The sequence below is a fragment of the Rhea americana genome, unplaced genomic scaffold (genome assembly GCF_003343005.1).
Source record: "Rhea americana isolate MKP2758 unplaced genomic scaffold, rheAme1 scaffold_58, whole genome shotgun sequence".
In the NCBI taxonomy this organism is placed as follows: Eukaryota; Metazoa; Chordata; class Aves; order Rheiformes; family Rheidae; genus Rhea; species Rhea americana.
In genome coordinates, this window is record NW_028186734.1 from 271,071 (window position 1) to 289,680 (window position 18,610).

At 45.2% G+C, this 18,610-nt stretch overlaps 1 protein-coding gene across 1 annotated transcript in view; it reads right to left on the reverse strand.

Moving 5' to 3' along the window:
* MTCL1 (microtubule crosslinking factor 1) overlaps nt 1-18,610 on the reverse strand; it is a 103,707-nt gene that overhangs the window by 43,479 nt on the left and 41,618 nt on the right. Inside the window, exons 4-7 of the mRNA XM_085319275.1 lie at nt 8,769-8,828; nt 6,549-6,623; nt 1,551-2,876; nt 439-594 (exon numbers count right to left, since the gene is read on the reverse strand). Of these exons, the coding sequence (XP_085175401.1) occupies nt 439-594; nt 1,551-2,876; nt 6,549-6,623; nt 8,769-8,828 (1,617 nt within the window). The remainder of the gene's footprint in view (nt 1-438; nt 595-1,550; nt 2,877-6,548; nt 6,624-8,768; nt 8,829-18,610) is intronic.

Genomic DNA, 18,610 nt, shown 5'->3' on the forward strand with positions numbered 1-18,610 from the left:
CATGTTTCCTGATGAGAATTACCATGCACGCCAGCATCAAACCCTCTCCTGTGCAGACTACTGCCAGGCAAAATGCAAAGAGGTCTCTGTCTGTAGACTTTCCAGATTTAAAAAATCTGACAAGGTGAAACCTGGAATCATGTATGTTACAGCGGGGAATAAAATCCCTTCCGGATTTTTTTTGATATTATATTTAATTGTATGTGGTCCCTGAGCCACATTTTTCCACTACGTGAGGCAACTAGGAGCAGGGTGACGTGTCCAAACTCAGGACCACATTTGTTCCTATGAAACTGCAGGGGGGAAGGAGGTCACCAAAAATTTCACAGCATGGGTGCTGCGTTTTGTCCAATTTACTCCCCCAGCCCCTGGCTTCTATTGCTCACATCCTGACTACGGCAGCAGGAGGCAGTGAGTAAGACGGGCTGCTTTGCTGACCTCTAGACTGAAACAGCCCTTGTCTCCTGGCCTGTAGAGTTTAATGTCTCCATCAGCTCTGCGGTGTGGGTCGGTGGTGGCTCGCTGGTGGTGAATCTCTTGCTCCTCTCCACGATCTTGTTTGAGCTGCCACTCCATCTGATCCCTCAGTTTGGACTGTTAGGTGCATGGGCGGTTTACAACAAAAAAAGAAAAGGACAGGAGGGAATAAAGAAAACAAAAATGGGTAAGGTAGACGACTGAAAAACTACAAGACAAAGAAAAGCGTGAACAGAAAAACCAACTTAAATACAGTGGCATAAGAAAGTGAAGAGAACAAAACCAAAATGAGGATGAGCAAAATGATGGGCTGAAACATCTGAAAAGCAAAAAAGAGAAAGAGAGGAAAAAAGAATGCAAACACTGGTTATGAGGCGCATGCAATGAGGATGCATGAGTCAAACCAACAGCAAGCATACAAGTCATGAAGGATACGGGATACAAGGCTCTTCCTTCCTTACTTGTGCTGTGCAGAAAAGCCATATCCAGTGTGGCAGTTGTGGCAGTTTAGGCATGCGCCCATTGGCAAGGCTTTAGGAAAGGCAGTCCTTCGCTGGCTACAGTGCTTCTCACTCGCTGCTTGCTTACGGGAGTGAGCTGTAAGCAGGCTTTTCAAAACATACCTCTTAGAAAACTGTTTTGGTTGGGTTCTTTTGGCAAGGCTTTTTGAGAACACGCCTGACCATTTTAAGAGTGAGCATGATGAAGACCTCTACACRTTTCTCAGCAAGGCTGCTAAATTACTTTCATTGTAAAAAAAAAAAAAAAAGGTTTTTTTAATTAATCTCTTCTTTCATGGGGAAACACTGCTGTTAGAAACAAAAAGCACATGGATCGCTACAGCACCAGTGGATTAGCCTTTCTGCCACGAGGAACCGCCTCTGAATTAAAGGAGTTGTGCAAACAAACAAAAGAAAAACCTATAAAGTGCTTGTTTAACATTACACATTCTAATACACCGCAGATCTGAAATCATAACAAAGCAGCTGTGAGGGAAATCAGCTCTAGGGTAGCAATGCCAGCAAGAAAGAGAAACGATAAAGAGAAAGAAGGCAAAGGAGGGGCCGACTTACCTGGAAGTCTGTGATAAGCTCCCTTCCCAGGTTACCAATGGGAGAGTCTCGAGACATGGATGTCATCGTGGAGAGAAAGCTGGAAGACTCTGTGAGATGGGGAAGAGGGGAGAGGTCCTCCATCTGCTCCTTAAGGCCCTCCCCAATATGATCAACCTTCTCCAAGAAGGTCTGCAGCTCCTTGCGGAAAGCTTTCATCCTGGAGTTGATGGTGTCCAGGAGCTCCGGTTCACGTTTTTCTTCTCCTCTCTCCTCGTCGCTTTTGAAATCCTGCTCCGCAGACGGGCTGCTGGTTATATGCACCTTTGYGTCATAAATCAAGCTGTCCGTATCAGTGATAAGGCGGTCCACCGTCCTTTCAAGCCGCTCTGCCTCGCGTTTGATGTTAATTAAAGACTCTGTGTCCTCTTTCGCTCGCAAGAGCTCGGTGGAGCACAGGTCGCTGACCTCGGATGGCTTCCCGCTCCCAAAACCCGACGTCTTCTCGTAAGCTTCTTCMGAGTCACTTTCGCCCCCGATCGGTCCCTCTCTCTTCGGCTGGGGCGGGCGTCCCTCTTCGCCGTCGCTTTCTTTCTTCCCGGCGTCACTGTCGGCGTCGCTGTCTCTGGGGCTGGAAGTGCGCAGGCCCAGGTGAGAGGCAAGGTCATAACGCTGCACGTTGGACATCAGGACCCTGTTCTCATACTGCAGTTTCATCACCTTCCCGCTCAGCTCRTTGATTTGCAACCTGGCCGATTTCAGCTCTTCCTGCAGGGGCCCGCCGCACTTTGAAGTGGTGTCATCCAGCCAGCTGGGCTCCTGACCCGGCTCAAACTTGAATTTGCTCAGTTCGTTCGTTAGCTGCTTGTTATGATCCTCAATTTCAGAGATCGAGCGCCTCAACAGTTCTGCCTCCTCTTCCACAAACTGCAAGTGACGGCGCAACTCCGTGGCTGACTCCACAGAGTCGCCGTACGGCGAGGTAGGAATGCTTGAAATGTGGTCCCGGCTAAGACACTCCTTTTCATACTGGCACCTCATGTCCTCCATCTCAGCTTTAATCCCCCTGTTCTCCACCTCCAGTTCCACTATTTTTCTGCCCAGTATGTTGGCTTCCTCTTCCACCAGCTTCAAGCGAAGCTTCAGCTCAGCCTCCCTGGTGCTAGGTGGGCCCCCGGCCTCTCCGGTCGGGAGGGGACTGTCCACATCTCCATAGATGGATTTATATTTCTGGAGTTCCTGTTCCAGTTCATCCTTTTCCCTCCCCAGTTTGGCCATCTTCTTACGCATCAGCGCTGCTTCCTCTTTGGCAAATTGCAGCTGACACTTCAAGTCAGCACTGTCCTCCTGCCAAGAAAAATCCCCCCGCCCCCCGAGAAAAAGCAGTTATATTATGATAAAAGTACGATCAGCTGTTACCATTCCCAGATCTTCGCTTCCCCACCCTTTGAGCTGTATCCGTTGTTATGCGGACAACACAGAGACAGAGCTGCACAAGTCACACCGTTGGCTTGGTCCTGCTTGAGTTGGCAAACTCTGAGCAGCTTGGGCAGAGTTAAAGAGAAAAAAATCAGAGTGCCAGTACAAGTGCTCACTGATGCAAGACTGCCAGCACAAGGGCGCTTARAATTTGATTCTTCCCAAATATTGAGCAAGTGTTGCAGAAAATATACATTACTCAAAGAAAGATTTGTTTGCACTTTATTTTTCATTTACTTTAATGATATTTCAGACCCCTTTTGGCATCATGAAATAAGAGACTAACTACTCAAAAGAGGTTACTCATCATAATCCCAAATCTTGGGCTTCCTTAGCTAACAAGCACAACGAAGTGTGCTAAGCCGCATGGCTGCTTTGCAAAGTGAAGAAGCAAGTGCTACATACTTTATTCACAAGATCTTCACAGCACTGTGAAATAGCTCAAGTGCCTAACTCACTGTCTGTTGGAGTAGGAAGCACTGCTGTTGCTACTGCTGCTATTACCATTACCATGGAAGATGGCGTGATCGCTCTTTCTAGTATGGACAACTGTTAGAAGGGAAATCACTGAAAACAAATTCATTAAGCCATGGTTAGAACCAAACCTATTCCATGTGAAAACCTTCATTTTTCGGTAAGCACCAGCCTACCAACTGACAGACTTTGATTTTTTTTTTTTTTGGTGTTGGGAACTCTAAAACACTGCATATCATGGAAGCGAAAACTCCAGCGTGCATGGCGCTGACATAAGAGCCAAGGTTAAGTAAATTCTAAGCTGATGAACAATTTCTTTGCATGAATCATTTTCATGAATTGTCATGGAGATGCAGGCACTTGGCCTCAGAAGAGACTCATTTGTCAGCATTAGCAGCATAATGGGAGGCAGTCTGTGAAAGGGGATCTCTTGAGGCCGCGGATTTCATCATTGCTCTGAGGCCATGTGGACATACGTGCAATCATCGATGGAAACTTCACTTCAGTCTCTGTAGCACCATTTTGTTACAGTTCCCAGTAACAGCAACCCAATCAGGAGAAAACATGACTGATTTTAATTGTTCACCCAGATCAGGCTATTAAAAAAAAAAAAGGTTTACAAAACTAATTAAGGCTCAGCAGTCTGAGGAAATGATTTAATTTCTAAAGTACACAAGCTTGCACATTGCTAATGGGGTCTTTTATGTTATCTAGATTAATCTCCCCCTACCCTATTTAAATATATACTAATTATGTATTAATTTCAGTTAATAATATCTAAACAGACAGAGAATTAATTGGTTGTACATTTCTGAACTCAGGCAGCTTTGCTACTCATTTTGCTTGGAGTAGGTTGTGGCTTTAAAACACTCAATAGTAAAAAAGTTATCTGTATATAAAAATAACACGGAAGAGGTAAACAATGACCAAAGTATCTACTACTATACGGTTGTTAGTGTGAGCCAAACACAACTGCAGTCAATTGAGTAACTAAAACCCTGGTCTTCAGGTTTCTGGCAACAATAATATGAGTTTTGTAAACACAATCCAGATACACGTAACCCATTGCAATCAGAGCCCTGATAATGCGGGCTTTTTTCCCCCTATCTCTTTCTCACATACGCACACCTCCTTTTCATACCGTGAAGGCAAATATATTTGCAAGTTGCTTTTCTCTTTATTGACTATAAATTGTAAATTAAGTAGCTGATTAAAACCTGGCAAAACTCTCACTGAAGTCACACTGAATTTTAGTTGCTCTGGCTGGATAAGGCTGTAAGATTAAAACAGCGTATCTGGTCAGGCCTGCACAATCCGTTAGCTCTGTTTTTTTTCTATCGTCAAGACTCAGTTTATCCCCGTTGTTGCAGGTTTCACTCTTAAGGAAACACATGGAATACCAGGAATGTTAAATYTAGATCAGCGCTGAAAATCGGAACGCGCAGGTGGGATGATTAACTCCAGTTCCTCTATTTTTTCTGTTAATAGCTCAGAAAAAAATTGCATTTTACGTTTTCCTTCTTCTGCCCTTGTAATCCAGCATGCTCCCTCGTGTTAGTTGCCTGCCTTTGGCTGCAAGAGCCCAGCAATCCAGGCCACTAGCTATTTTTTTGCACCTCCGTTTTTGCACACAGTTGCATGCAAGGGACAGCCTGCTTGCACGCCTCCTGCTCGGGTGCGAGCGTTAGGGTCTGCTTCTCCCCGGGGCTTGGAGGCGGTTCCCGGCCTGACGCCGGCTGGATTTCAAGCCATAGGGGTAGCAGTCGCTAGGTCACGCTCRAGACAAGGCAACATATGTGTGGCAACTTTCAAAGAAAATTGCAGAGGTTTATGGCAGGGGAATAGCACAGTTAACTATTCTTATAATGGCACCACTTTATTGCTAGTTTTTGTTAAAAAAAARKWWCSSMWTTKKWAARSYTTTTTTTTTTCCCCCAAGAGCTGAAACAAATTWTTTTTCTCATTAAACAAGGCCAAACCTTGTAAGAAACAACAGAGCTGACGGATGTTAATCTCACCTACTAAATACCAGTCCTGTTTGGAAAGGTGAGAAAGCTAGAGAYCTTCCCTGCTTCTCCGTCAGGGAACCGTGACTACTGAAAAGCCCATTCCCTCCACAGCTTTTCCAAAGGAACAGCACGGCCAGGAGAGACTTATCAGCAACATCTAAGCATGCCAGAAGAGTAGGACTCCAACCTTCATGCATACRTCCCTCTGAAACTTTGTGTACAAGAAATATCAGCGCTTTCTTGATCAGTTGAAATCAAGTAGAAACAGCAAGAGGGTAAGATACCTACATAGACAGTAGAGGSTTTAAAATAAAGTTTGCCATAAGGCAAAGTAAGGAAATCACAGAAATTAAAAATAATTCATTATTAGTTAAACCACAAATGGAAAGAGAGAGAAAAATAAAAAGATGGAGAATACAGTCTGCACATCATTCTAGGGGAAGAAGAAGCTGGGATCTCAGGGGCTGAGCTCTGGCACAGCCTGACTGCATTTCACATCCAGCATAGGGACGCTTTCCTGAAACGAGTATATATGGCAGACTATGTAGAAAGGGAAAAACTAATGACAGTGCAAAAACGTTCTATCGTTAATGGTGCTAGTCACTGACTTTAACAGATCATGAAGGATAAATGGGAGTTAATGATTACTGAGAGTGAATATTTGCATGCTATAGCACCACAGCTCTGCATAGCACTTCAGAGGGATGTTAATGGAAAAAAGGCAGAAAGAAAAAAACAGAGCCCTCCCTAAAGAGCCTACAGTATAATTTAGGCAAATGTAGAATGTGGAGATAAAGAAATGAAAGGATWACTTAAATTCATTATGCAATGTAAATGATGTGACGAGAATGAGGAGCTGATCAAAAATTCCCAAGGATGATATTTCTTTTCTGGCAAGAAGACACAAAGATAGATAGAGAGCAACACCATCTCCTCTACCACCACCTGCTCAGGGGTACTGCCAGGCAGAAGATGGGTAAGCATTTTAGGGTTGCAAGTCTGACGGTGGGACAGTACGACCAGCACCCAAGCATCTTGCTGATGCCAGTACTCCTACCTTGCGCTGGAGAAGCACTTTTCTTTGTGTTTTGCCTGGTGCCTGGCATTTTCCAAGAGGTTCCACTTTGCAACTCTGCTGAATAAAAACTTTTTTCTTCAATAATACCAGAGGTGGATAGGCACTACTAAGAACACTGTTTGTACATTATTTCAAGACAATCGGTTTTATAGGTTTTTACTCAAAGTGCTCTGCAATGGATGTGATGTTCCAGCTAATCTTCATGATGAGCTCCCAGTAAATAAAAATACTGGTTTTGTCATATTCTTGGAATATTTGGAAGTAGGCAGATGGCACAGATTTATAGTTAGAATCTAAATTCATGGTCATYTTTCACTCACAAAACATGCATGGGGATAGGGGAAAAAAGCAGAAAGGGTTCACCTTGTGGGCTTGAATAAGTCAAGTTCTTGTTTTTAAAGCTATTTAGTATCCAGCTTTAGGTATCTCAGCTGAGGCATTTAAATCACACTGGGTTGGCTGCCCCCAAAAGCAGTGTTTTGAACCTCCCTGGCTATGCCTGTCCTCACCAATTTGTGGCCCAGGACCTGTGGCTGGCTGACCACGTTGGGCGCCTGCTTTGGGGCACCCTGGTCCCATTCAGCTCCTTGCTCTGAATCAACACTCTGCTGTGGGGACAGTGCTGGGTAATGTCCCGTAGCTGGGACATGGCGAGCCGGTGCTGGATATCAGCCGGGACATCTCGATTTACATCGTTTCTCAATCTTTCCTGTTCTAAGGAATTTTTGGAGAAAATTCAAGAGCCACCTTGAACAGGGCTGCCCCAATGTTTTCATTTACAAACACAAATCTTCTGCTTGCCTGAGCTACACTGTRAATGTTTTTTTCCCTGGGTGTTTYGTGYACTCCTGTTCTCCTGTCGTGCATGGTGCAGAGCTGACCCAGAGCTACTCAGTTAAYTGTCCAAAGTCATTTTTAAGGTTTTCCAAAGCAAACCATGGCTACTTTCAATGTCTGGGTTTGGCAGGAGAAAGCAAGCATAAGGACTCCATCCTCTCCGTACTTATTTGTATTTCCAAGAACAGGGAGAAGGGAAGGCAACATTGCAACAGACCCCAATGCACACAGCCTGCCTTGATGTATGTTCATTTGTAAGTTGCATGTGTGCATGTATATATAGTTCACATACGTATTTTTCAAGACTCATAGGAAAACAAAGTCTTTGACCTAACCGATGATTTAAATGAGTCTCTGTAACAGGCAATGCAGGGGAAAAGCACAGTGCCCCATTTTAAAGGCTGACGACGCTGCACACGCGTCTGCTCCGCAGGGCCGCTGGGTCTGCCCGTGTCCCAGGTAAGCAGGAYGCAGCTCACAGGTGCCACCGGCACGGCGGCCAGCCTCTCGCTCGCCCAGCTGCCCTTTCAGCTGCACACGGGGTCAGATCAAGTGCGGCATGTTCTAATGACTTACTACGGTTATAATTACAAATCAACTGATTTTAAGACCGGTAAGTATTGGCTGCGCATGCTGAGCCTGCTGAGGTAGGAGGACAAGAGGTACAATCTTGTTTTAATGAAGATAAAATGTYGCTCTTGGCTTCCTCTGCTGCAAGGTGAAACCCTGTCCCTGCTCTCCGTCTACAACAGCAATGGTACAGATGCTGGGAAAGGCTCAGCCCCTACCGTCAGCACAAAAAGCAGAGGAAACCAGGCAGATCGCCTTCCTGCGATGGACCAGTCTGCAGCATTTCAGTAAAATCAGTGCCCAAAGGGAGATGAAGCGGATAGCTCAGACTCTACCTGTACTGGAGGAAGCAGGTATTYGATGTTCATGTGCTGTTCATTGCACATGAGGGAGAAAACCCTGGGCTGAAGCCATTGGGTGCTCTTTCCGTGGGTGAACTGCCTTTGCTGCTAAGACCTTCGTTAGCACAAAATCTTTGGCACCACATGTAAACGCTGACGGTCCCCAAGCTATGATCCAATTACTCTGTGAGACAAGGTGATTTTCTCTGCTCATAGAAAGCCTGCAGCCTGAATCTACTGATATAAGTACACCGAACCTGAGAAGCAGCATGGTTTAGAGATCAAATTTGTGTCCTAAATTGCTTCTACATTACCTCTGGAGGTCTCAGTAGAGCAAGGCCTAATTGCACTCTAGTTAATGTGTCTGATGGTCCTATAAACATCCATAAAAAGAAATTCAGAGTTTTATCATGTGATTTTGCTCATAATTGCATGTTCTTGAAAACCATACCTGGGTAAATGCCTTTTTTTCTTTGTGCATTTCTCTGCTGCCTCTTCTCTTCAGCGAACTCTGAAACAGAAGCAAAGCTGTGTTATTGAAAGCTAAATATGAAGTGTGCAAGTCTGAGATCCCTATTATAGAATTGATTGAGGAGAAAGAGACAAAATTCTCCTGTGCAGCTGGCAATTTAATTTTCTGTTTTAATCACTAAAAAAGAAGAGATGATCAGGGCCTTTTCTGTGTATTTTTAAAGGCACAAAATTTCCCCCCTGAGAAAGGACTGAAATTAGTTAAAAGTTCACAGAGGCAAAAACCTCTCCTTTACTCTCCTCTGGCCCACCGCAACTTTGGGAAAACTTTCTTTTTGAATGGGGCAATGACTTATGCTTGATGAACCCAGGGCAAAAGTCAAAGAATCCTATTCACAGTGGATGTGAGAAACATTTGGCAAACCTCAGAGAAAAGCACCACAGAAAAAGGGAAGGTCAAGGAAGTTTGAGCCATGTAACATAACATTATAGGTTAATCCTTGCTAGCAAACACACTGAGGAGCCCAGATAAAGACCRAGTTAAAAAACATACTCCATTTATTTCTGAATTTATTTTGCAAATTGGATGAGAYTGGTTTTGCAAATCTTTGTATCACTTTATAAGCAGTTTTTTAAAACACCAGTTTAAGACAGAAATGATATCATCACCACTGTGTGGTTTTCAGAAACCTCTGAGAACTCAGATGGAAGAGGATAGTTTTCCTTTGAAGTGGGAGGTGAAGCACARCCATAATGTTACCAGCTTCTGCATTAACTCTCTCAACCTTGTGTTTGAGGACCAAGTTCAAACCAGTGTGAGCTGGATATATTTAGATGAGGCATAAATTAGATTAGAAATGTAGATTAAAGCATGCAAGTATCATACGGGAACAACAGATATCAGKCAAAGAAGTGGGAAGCTAGAAACTACCAAGTAATTCGAATTAAAAGTGGGCTGTATTGCTTTGGTTATGCCCCAAAGTTTCAGCTCTCCTGGAGCCCACTCCCTATATGCAGGAAGAGCAAATACTAGGCTCTAATTCAATCTGCAGTTTCTTCCTTTCTGCCTGTTCCAGATCCCTTTCGCTGTGGCTTATTCCACCGCTGTCTGCCACGGCCTGCAGTCACTTGCAGTAAGTTTGCACAAAACCAATATTTTGCGTGTTTACCACTTTGACAAGCAACACAGCAGACTTTGGCAAACTCCAGACGAAACATTAACTTTTCCGTCCGTAAAGGCAGACAAAGCCTGMGGGATGATACTCCCTAATGAGCAGCCTGACGGTGCAGCCTCTTCTATTTGCTGCAAGATTATATTGCGGCAACCTCTACTTACACCTGTTGCACGAGGGACAACTCCCGGCGCGATGGAGCAGCACACCCAGCCGGGGGCCAGCTGCAGCGTCCGTCCGGCTAACTCCTGCTCTCAGCAACCAGTGTTAACCTCGTGCTGCCCGCCGCGCTGATCGCACTCGTTTGGCATTTACAACTGCGTAACCGAGAGCGTAACCTTGTCCTCCGGAGCCCACCTCAAAGGAGCTGGTACACTAAAGGGTCTGCAGAAGATGGGCTCCAGCGGGGTGGGAGAGGCATCCCGCTCACGAGCTCCGTCCCCTCTCGCGCCCGGCCGTTGGCCGCCCCAAACCACGACGGGAACCCCGGGGGACACGCAAGGCGTACGAAACCAGAGCGAGCTTCCCGTGGCTTCGTGGCTTTTTCTGACTATTAAGGCAGGCTTATCTCAGCTATGGAGCTACTACAAATTATCGTTACAGCACGCTGAGACGAATCTCGCCTTCTGCTCTTTGTTGCTCACAGTTAAGCAGTTAAAAGCCATCCACACGCAGCACCATATGCACAAGACATTCGACGGTTTATTTTTGTTAATTTGCTCTCTACTTTAATCCAGTGATTTCCTATAACTAACGAAGMTGAGTAAGAGAAATGTTTTTTCTTGGTAAGGCAAATGTTTTTTTTCTGGGTACTGAAACAGTTTAATGAAAAAGACTTTAAACACTGACAACATCATCTGAAAACCTGTTACACAAGCTTAGCCAGGATAAACAAGAGTTACTGTGTTTTCGCCTTTTTCCCCTCAGCACAGCGCTATTCTGGAGACAGATGTGTGGCTGGAAGCAGTCACYGGTCACAGCGGCATCACGTCCCCGTGGGCAGGACGGGTCGCTGCAATTCAGGAGCTACGGCGCATCATCCTGATACTCACTGCATTACCGTGTGACTTCAAGCAAGAGTAACTCGAGCAAGAGCATATTGTCCAGTTACTGCACTTAATTTGCAAGCTCTCAGAGTCAGTGCTGAGTTTACCAATTTCTAGGGGGGGAGGTCCTCAAAGCACTACTATAATGAACCACTAATCGTGCCAGAAGCGCAAAATCTTGTGTCAAATCCTAACGCACCTTTTGCTCTTACCTAGGCAAAACATTATATTTAGAAACATATAACTTGAGAAACTAGGTGATATAAACACRTGGTCTATGGCATGCAGCAGAAAGTAATAAAACCCTTGCTCAGCTGTAAGAAATAATATGAGAYAAAGTTTAGGTAACAGAAGTATATCAGGTGATGAGAAAAATAACAGGTAGGGATCTGGCTTTGGAGGTTGTATACACCATTCCTCACTGAAAAAAACAGATTTCACAGATACAGACTAACAAGTTCTTAACATAATGCAAAGATAGGGCCCTGCTTTAAGCATTTTCACACCATCCTGCTTGCTTCGCATGAGAACAACCTGCTGATCAGYGTTCGGCTGGAAGACTGCTCTGCATCTCCATGATGCAGAGATTCAGTTTCTAAGGTGAGTCTGTCCTCAGCCTAAGAGAAAGAATGTGAGGTCTCTGGGGGTGCCTCACAGAGCGAATATCACGGGTTATAGCGCAAAACCTCCCAGGGTCAGAGCAGGACCAGAAACACAGGCATGACCGTGAAGAACTCCATGACCCACAATCTCCGTGACCTCCCTTATGCGAGAGGAACATCTCCATCTTACCGCTGCGGGACCAGGTTACGTCTGCATAGGAAATACTGACTGACACATACAAAACTGATGTTTTATCAGCACGAAGGTCAGACGGTGCTGCTGCGAAAAGAAGTAAGTGGAATACACTGCTGGTCTAAGGGACTGCATTTAAAATGGCACAATAAGGGAGCATTTCCCTCTGATACACYGCAAACTGCCATCAGAAGCCAGTTTGAATTTATGCCAGAAGGAATATTTTTATACTATATTTTATACTCAGGAGACCAACCAGAGTTGGCAAAAAAAAAAGTCTTTCAAAGATGGTTAAACAAGACTTTACTATTCCTTTGGTTAGCTTAGTCCCTTAAGAAAGAGGTTACTCCACAGAAAACTTCTTTACTCACAGTTTCACTAGAGTCTGATTGTGACCACATCTCTTGGCTACAGAGAAATGCTAACATATGGGGTTAATAAACTGTGCAGTATTGTAACAGTTAAACTTTCAAAAAGATTGCTGGATGCAGTGATCACAGTACTAATAGCAGGAAGAGACACTGTGATTTTCACTTTCTCTAGGAGCTCAGCAAGCAAAAAGAAGGGATAAAGTGTGTCCTTCGGTGAAATCCCTTAACAGACCCAGGAAGAGTCTTGCAATCTGAGCAGAAGGAGAGAATGAGATTACCATGGTGGGGAACAGTAYGGAGCAGCCAATACACTGGAACTAGATGTTGAGGAAGACGCTGAAATAAAGTCTGAGTTAAGAGCAGTCAAAATGTGAACATAYGATATGTCACAAGTTTTCATACTAAGAGGCAAGGATGAGATTATAGGTGCCAAAAGGAGGCAGTAGAGAAGGACCTGGAAAAAAGAGGAGAGAATCAGCTCCTAATATCAGCCAGCCTGTCTTTCTATTYACTGCTGCTAGCAGGAGCAAGTCATTTTGGGTGCAGTCTGGCATCTGCAGGCAGATGTGGGCTTGACGTCGTACGCGCATCAAACTGAACCTGCAAAATCAAGTAGTCAGCCGCTGAAGTGACACTGTCTGCAACTGAAGAGAACAGAGAGGCTGGCTTCAAAAACCTGGCTGTAAAGGCASTTTCTGCTACTGTGGTGAGCGAGGAATTATGCACAAGCATTGCTTTGGCTTATGAGCTGTATAAGTAACGTTCCATGTGTGATGATGACTTGCGACTAATGGCTTGGAAATGGATTATCACAATTTTGGTTTGCATTCATTAGAAAGTACTGCCTGTAAGAGCTGACATGACTTTAAAACCAACCAACCAAAAAAAAAAAAAACATGCAAGAGTGATCACTTGCTCTAAATATACCAGTAGCTTAGCAGGCTGCTTTCAGATTACTACTATCTAGAAAGCAAACYGTTCCAGAGTTGCACACGGGCATTTCACAGAGAAAGCACGGCTGCAGATTTTCCCAGGTGGACTCTCATCTGTATCTACGGGATGGTCAGTGGAGCCAGGAAATACAATGAAATACTAATTGCTTTTCAATTGCTGTAGGCCCTTGAAAACGATATCTCACCAAGCCCTGATAAAGCCGGCTTTGACGCAAGCGATCTATATCTGCGCTCATTCCCATGTGCGTTTCATTTACTAGAAACCTCGAAATACTGAGATATTCATCATTCACGTGACCTAGCAAAGCAAGCCATGTCTGAAACATCACAAGTGGTACAGTCGAGGATGAAAGCCATCCCTTGAGTAAAAAAGCAACAAAGCCCACTAGCTTTCAGCACCGGCTGACATTTCCCTAGTGCTTCCTCACTCTGCTGCACCAGGCCAATGAAGAGGGGCTTGGGAAGTGCCTCCTTCCTCTTCGCCTCTTGCTGCTCGCACGCGGCACCGGCTGTCGCTCGCTCCTCGCCAGTGCCCTTCGCACGCGCGCCAGCACTGCGGTTGTGTTAGCTGGATCGGCCTTTACAAGCAGCGGGGTCCGACAAACTGGGGAAGAGGCTGCAGGGGAGGAAGCAGCAGGGAAGAGGCTGCAGGGGAGGAAGCAGCAGGGTTAGGCCTGCTTTCCGACAGCCTCGGAGGGAAGACGGCAGCTCTAATCCGAGGCAGATGGGAGACGGCCGGGCCAGGTCAGCGCTCCGCTCACACGAGAATATTTTGCTTCAAGTTGGGTCAGCGGAGGCTGACGAGGGGACCTAAAAGCAGTAAGATCCACTGGTGTAACAATTCCTCAATAACCATTACAGCAGTAGTTGGCAAGCGATTGCGGCACGGGGATATCGTGATTGTTACTGATATCACCCGGAGCTGYTGCAACAGCCAGCCAAGATCCTCAGCTCCAAGTGGTGTATCGCTGACTTACGCGATGCTTCTGAGCAAACGCTTTACTTTTTAAGTTCAGCAAAATGTATTAGAACAAGTCCCCATGAGCGACACTGTGTTGAGAAATAAATTCTCCAGATTACACGGCACGTGTCATGATATATAAAGAAAATTAWAATATTCTGAGACCGGACTTTTTCTGGTTCCTTTACAGGTGAAGTAAACCAGAGAGAGGAGAGGGCCACCAATAGCCCTGCTTCTCCCCCCTCCTGCTAAACCCGTGACCCGACACTGACGTGCCGAGGGGAAGTGCGCCCTTCCAAGCCTTTCCTCCCTCCGCGGATTGCATGTCGCCCAGCTTCCCGCGCAGCCCCTGTGCCAGGCGAGGAAATCAAAACCGCAGCTTCCTTACAGAAGCAGGGGCGGGAGCGGCAGCAGCACTGCCCAGCGGAGCTCCGGGTGGTTGCTGCCAGCCCCCTGCACCCCCATCTCCCCACGGCACCCGCCGGGGCCGCGACTGTGCCGTACGCCAACCAAGCAGGCAGCCCCCGCGCTCACCCTGCTCACAAACAGGGACGGAGCCTTTTCATTTTTTGCTCCCGAGAGAATTTTAAAAGTAACGCTACGTGGTCTGCCGCTGCCCGTTTTAGAGCCGCACTTGGAAAGCAAACTATGGAGCTTCACAGTGATGGAGAGAAGCAAAGAGACGTGGTCGGGACAGCGCTGCTAAAGGAGAGGGCGGGAGCCGAGTGAAGCCCCAAGCTYGTAGCAGGTCCCAAGGTTAATGCAGCAACTTACAGCACTAGGAGAGGGAGAAAACACACAGCTCTGAAACGTCTGTAGTGTTTAGGATATACATGTAGAGAGTAAATCTCCAAGAATCTAAAAAAAATCCTGGTTTTGGATCTGTTTTTGCAGAGGAAGACATGCAGAGCTGCCAAACGTCAGTGCTTCCAGCACTAATGAATTAACACCTACGGGACTGTTTTACCTGCTGGGGGGCAGACAGAAAAAATTTCCATGAGCAGACAACTATAAGCACAAGCATGTTCAAAACTATAAGCACAAGCATGTTCAATCTCCCCTGGATTAGAACAACTTGCTGTTTTTATAAAGTATTAAATGAAATTCTAAAGAAGCAGAGAGATTAAAGGTCAACCGAGATGATCCTCAGTGAACATGCCCTAGATAGTCTTTGTAATCCTTGGYTGCCCATCTATTATTCCACAGTCGTAAGGGCACTGTCCTCTGACTGAATGTTTCTATTTTTCCTGTGAATAGAGTAAAAAGATGAGACGTTCACRCTGATAGCTGGTGACATTTTTGAACCTCATATAATCCCCCCCTGTAACACACATTCCCATACGTCATTCAACGCACATAACGGCGTGCCACCCCAAAGACATACATATTCAGCAAGTCACGGGAGCCACAGTTCAAGTACAGATAAAGTCAGTTCTGGTACAGCGACAAGGCTATCAACTTGTATGAAAGAAATTCAAGCTAGAGGTAGCATTTGTAATTAAGAAGCAATGGAGCACAGGCCAAGGCAAGTGCAGGTGACAAGAACCAGAGGCAGCTCCTGCAACCACCGCGCTGCCCCAGCAGCCCGCTGGTAACCTATAGCACATGTGGCTCCAGGAGGAGCAGATTTAAGAGCACCAGGTTTCCCTGGTTACTGCCATGGGAGAAAAGTGCTAGGCTAGCTAAGAGTCCAGCTTCAGCCAAAAGCGGTCAGTAGGGTAAGGAATTTTTGGTTGGGAGAGGCAGTGTAACTGCAAAAGCCCCACTTACTTAGTAAAACTAGTCTGCAAAAGCATGTTGGAAGAAATCCTGACACAAACTCTGCAAGATGAATATTGCTCCATGTGGATGCACTTGGAAAGAAGTATGACAAGCCCAAGCAGGAAAACGCTCCTGTAAACACCAAAAATCAAAGTGCACAAAAGCATTATGAAAACAGCCATGGAAGCTAACAGCAGATTAATTCTCCAGGAATTGTTCTTCTGAGGATACRCTGCTGTGAGCAGGCTCATAGCTTATGCCTCACAATTATTGCTGCTTCTAGGGTTGGGCCATGGTTGCCTGGGAGCATGACCCTGTTGCCTGTGGCCTCAAGCCTTCCCTGGCTCCRGGGAGTGCTGTTTTCCAGGGGAATTGCCCAAAGGAGGAATTTACTCCTTCAAATGTATTGCTTTTCAGCCCTCTTTAAGTACCTGCTGTTAGGGGTCTGACTATTTTTCCTCAGCACTGGGCAAAAGAGAACAAAACCGAGAAAGCAGACGCCATACTCACTTTCTCTTAAAACAGCAAAAAGACTGTTTCACATGTTTAGAAAACTCTAGTATCTTTAACCCATGGCAACAGTCTTTACTCAAGCAACTTGCTGGTTACTGCGATACAAGACTAAGGGACTTGGACCATGTCTCTTATGTTAAGTTCTTACATAAAGATCAAAAAACAAACAAACAAACAAAGCAGGAGTAGGAAGCTTTGCATGGGCATGTGTCTTTTTTYCTTCTTCTTTTGTCTTTCTTCTTTTGCCTTTTCACTGTATTTTATTCCAGTACTTCTGTTTAGTCCGTATCTGTTTAGTCAAAACATCCAAGTTTCCTCACTTCTCTTGAGAACTGATTCTATGCTTTTAGTAGTCCTAATAGGGGAGAATCGCTCATCTCCGACAACTTATCCTGCTGTGTTTGTATCTATTCACATTTTTAATACTTAAGCAGACACAAGAAGCCTAAAATGCAATACAGATGCACAGCTTTACACAGTATTTTCACGCTTACGATAATAAATGGAGACTGACAGCACTTGGTTTGGAGGGCTTTCTCTCAAAGGCTAAGTTTTGCCCTTTCCTTCKTACCTTTACATGCCCACTATAAAATGTGCCTTTTGCTAAGAACATTTACATTTCAACAGTAAAATGGAAAAATCCCACCACAGCTCTCTGGATTGTGTTGCCGCACATCTAATCTCAAAGGCAGAATGAAATAAGAAATAGATAAGTAGCTCTATGGACTTCACAAGTCTCTGGAAGCTGATGCTGGCTGGGGTGTCCTAAGGTTGTAACCACAGTGCAAAATGCATAAATTTTAAGAGCTTATTGAGCTTATTGATCCTGTTTGCACAGCTTGCTGTTGCTGCACAGTAAAGAAGAGGTCTCTGAAGCTAATAGGAGATTCAGCTTCTGAAATAYAATTTTCTGACACTAACTCCAAAGTCCTTCTAAACTCTGGGTATTTGACATGCCAAAGTACATCAGCACAGGAACTTCCTCACATGTTTCGTATCTGATTTGCCAGCTACAAATAATCTCTTAATATGTAGAAAGCTTTGCAAAATGCTTGGGAAGAGTAAAGTTGCACCTGCTGGCAACCGTAGGCTGGGAAAATACTCTGGGAAAGTACCTTTTTATTATACTTATTGACATAAAAAAGAAAGGAGGCACTTTTACTATAAATCACCAGGCAAAATTCAGAGATTTAACCATTTGTACATGACTAAATCCAAGGTATTGCTATGAAATATATTTCTATGCCAAAATCACACCACTTAATTGTTTTTTTTTTCAAGGTCTTCTCACATTTCCGTTAACTTCAATGAATCTTGGATTAGGGTTTCAGGAAGTATCAAGCTCTAGTTCTCTTCTCTGAAACCAAAGCTTTTAGGAGACTGCACAACATAACTGCAGTTTTTGCAGAGAGGTATTTAATGGTCCCTAATCCTTGACTACCGTTGCTCTGCTGTGATTAAAAGCAAGGCAGCGGGGATGCCTGGTCAAAGGACACAACGAGTGAAAAACCTCGGGGCAAGAATACAAAACTTGGATTATTTTGTGAAGCCTGAAAAAACAGCAAGCGCAGATTTGCGAGGGGCCTGGTCAGACTCCTGGCTTTCCCTCTGCCCCTCGGCCGCAGGCGTGCAGCGGGCTGGCGCGTGGCCGCTGCGCTCGCCCGGCTGCCAGCCAGCGCCGCCGCTCTTACGTTTCACCGAGGATCCTGCAGGTCCTGCTGCTCTAGCAGAACAAAACAAAAATCCCGAACCGTCTAGCTAAAGAGCCTCTCTCTACCGCTGGTCGGGGCCACTGTTCCCGAGAAAGCTGGTACTCTCCCGGCAACAACAAACTTACCACTATATTCTAAAATAGAAGTGCCTGTCCACACCGGTGGCTCACTGTCGACCTGAACCATGGCAGCTAACAGAGCAGGATTTACCCCAGCTTGGGTGCAGAAGATTAATGACTGTGAGTAATATGTATGCGCGAGAGTGACTAGAGACAGCCCTGTGAAAGGACTGTCACAGACCTGCAGTATTTTTCTTTTTAATCAGGATTTCTCAGATGACAGTGTCTATGACAACAAGAAATTCATGTACTTTTCATTCTGTTAATTAAAACACTTAGGAAAACTGTTTCTTTTTATTATTTAAGTCATTGCTTGCTCTTTGTTTGTGTGTCCTAAACCATCTCAAAAAAGGAGATCCTTACAGGTRAACTCTTTCTTTGCTCACCCTCAGAGGATGCTACCTACAACAAGAGTGCTT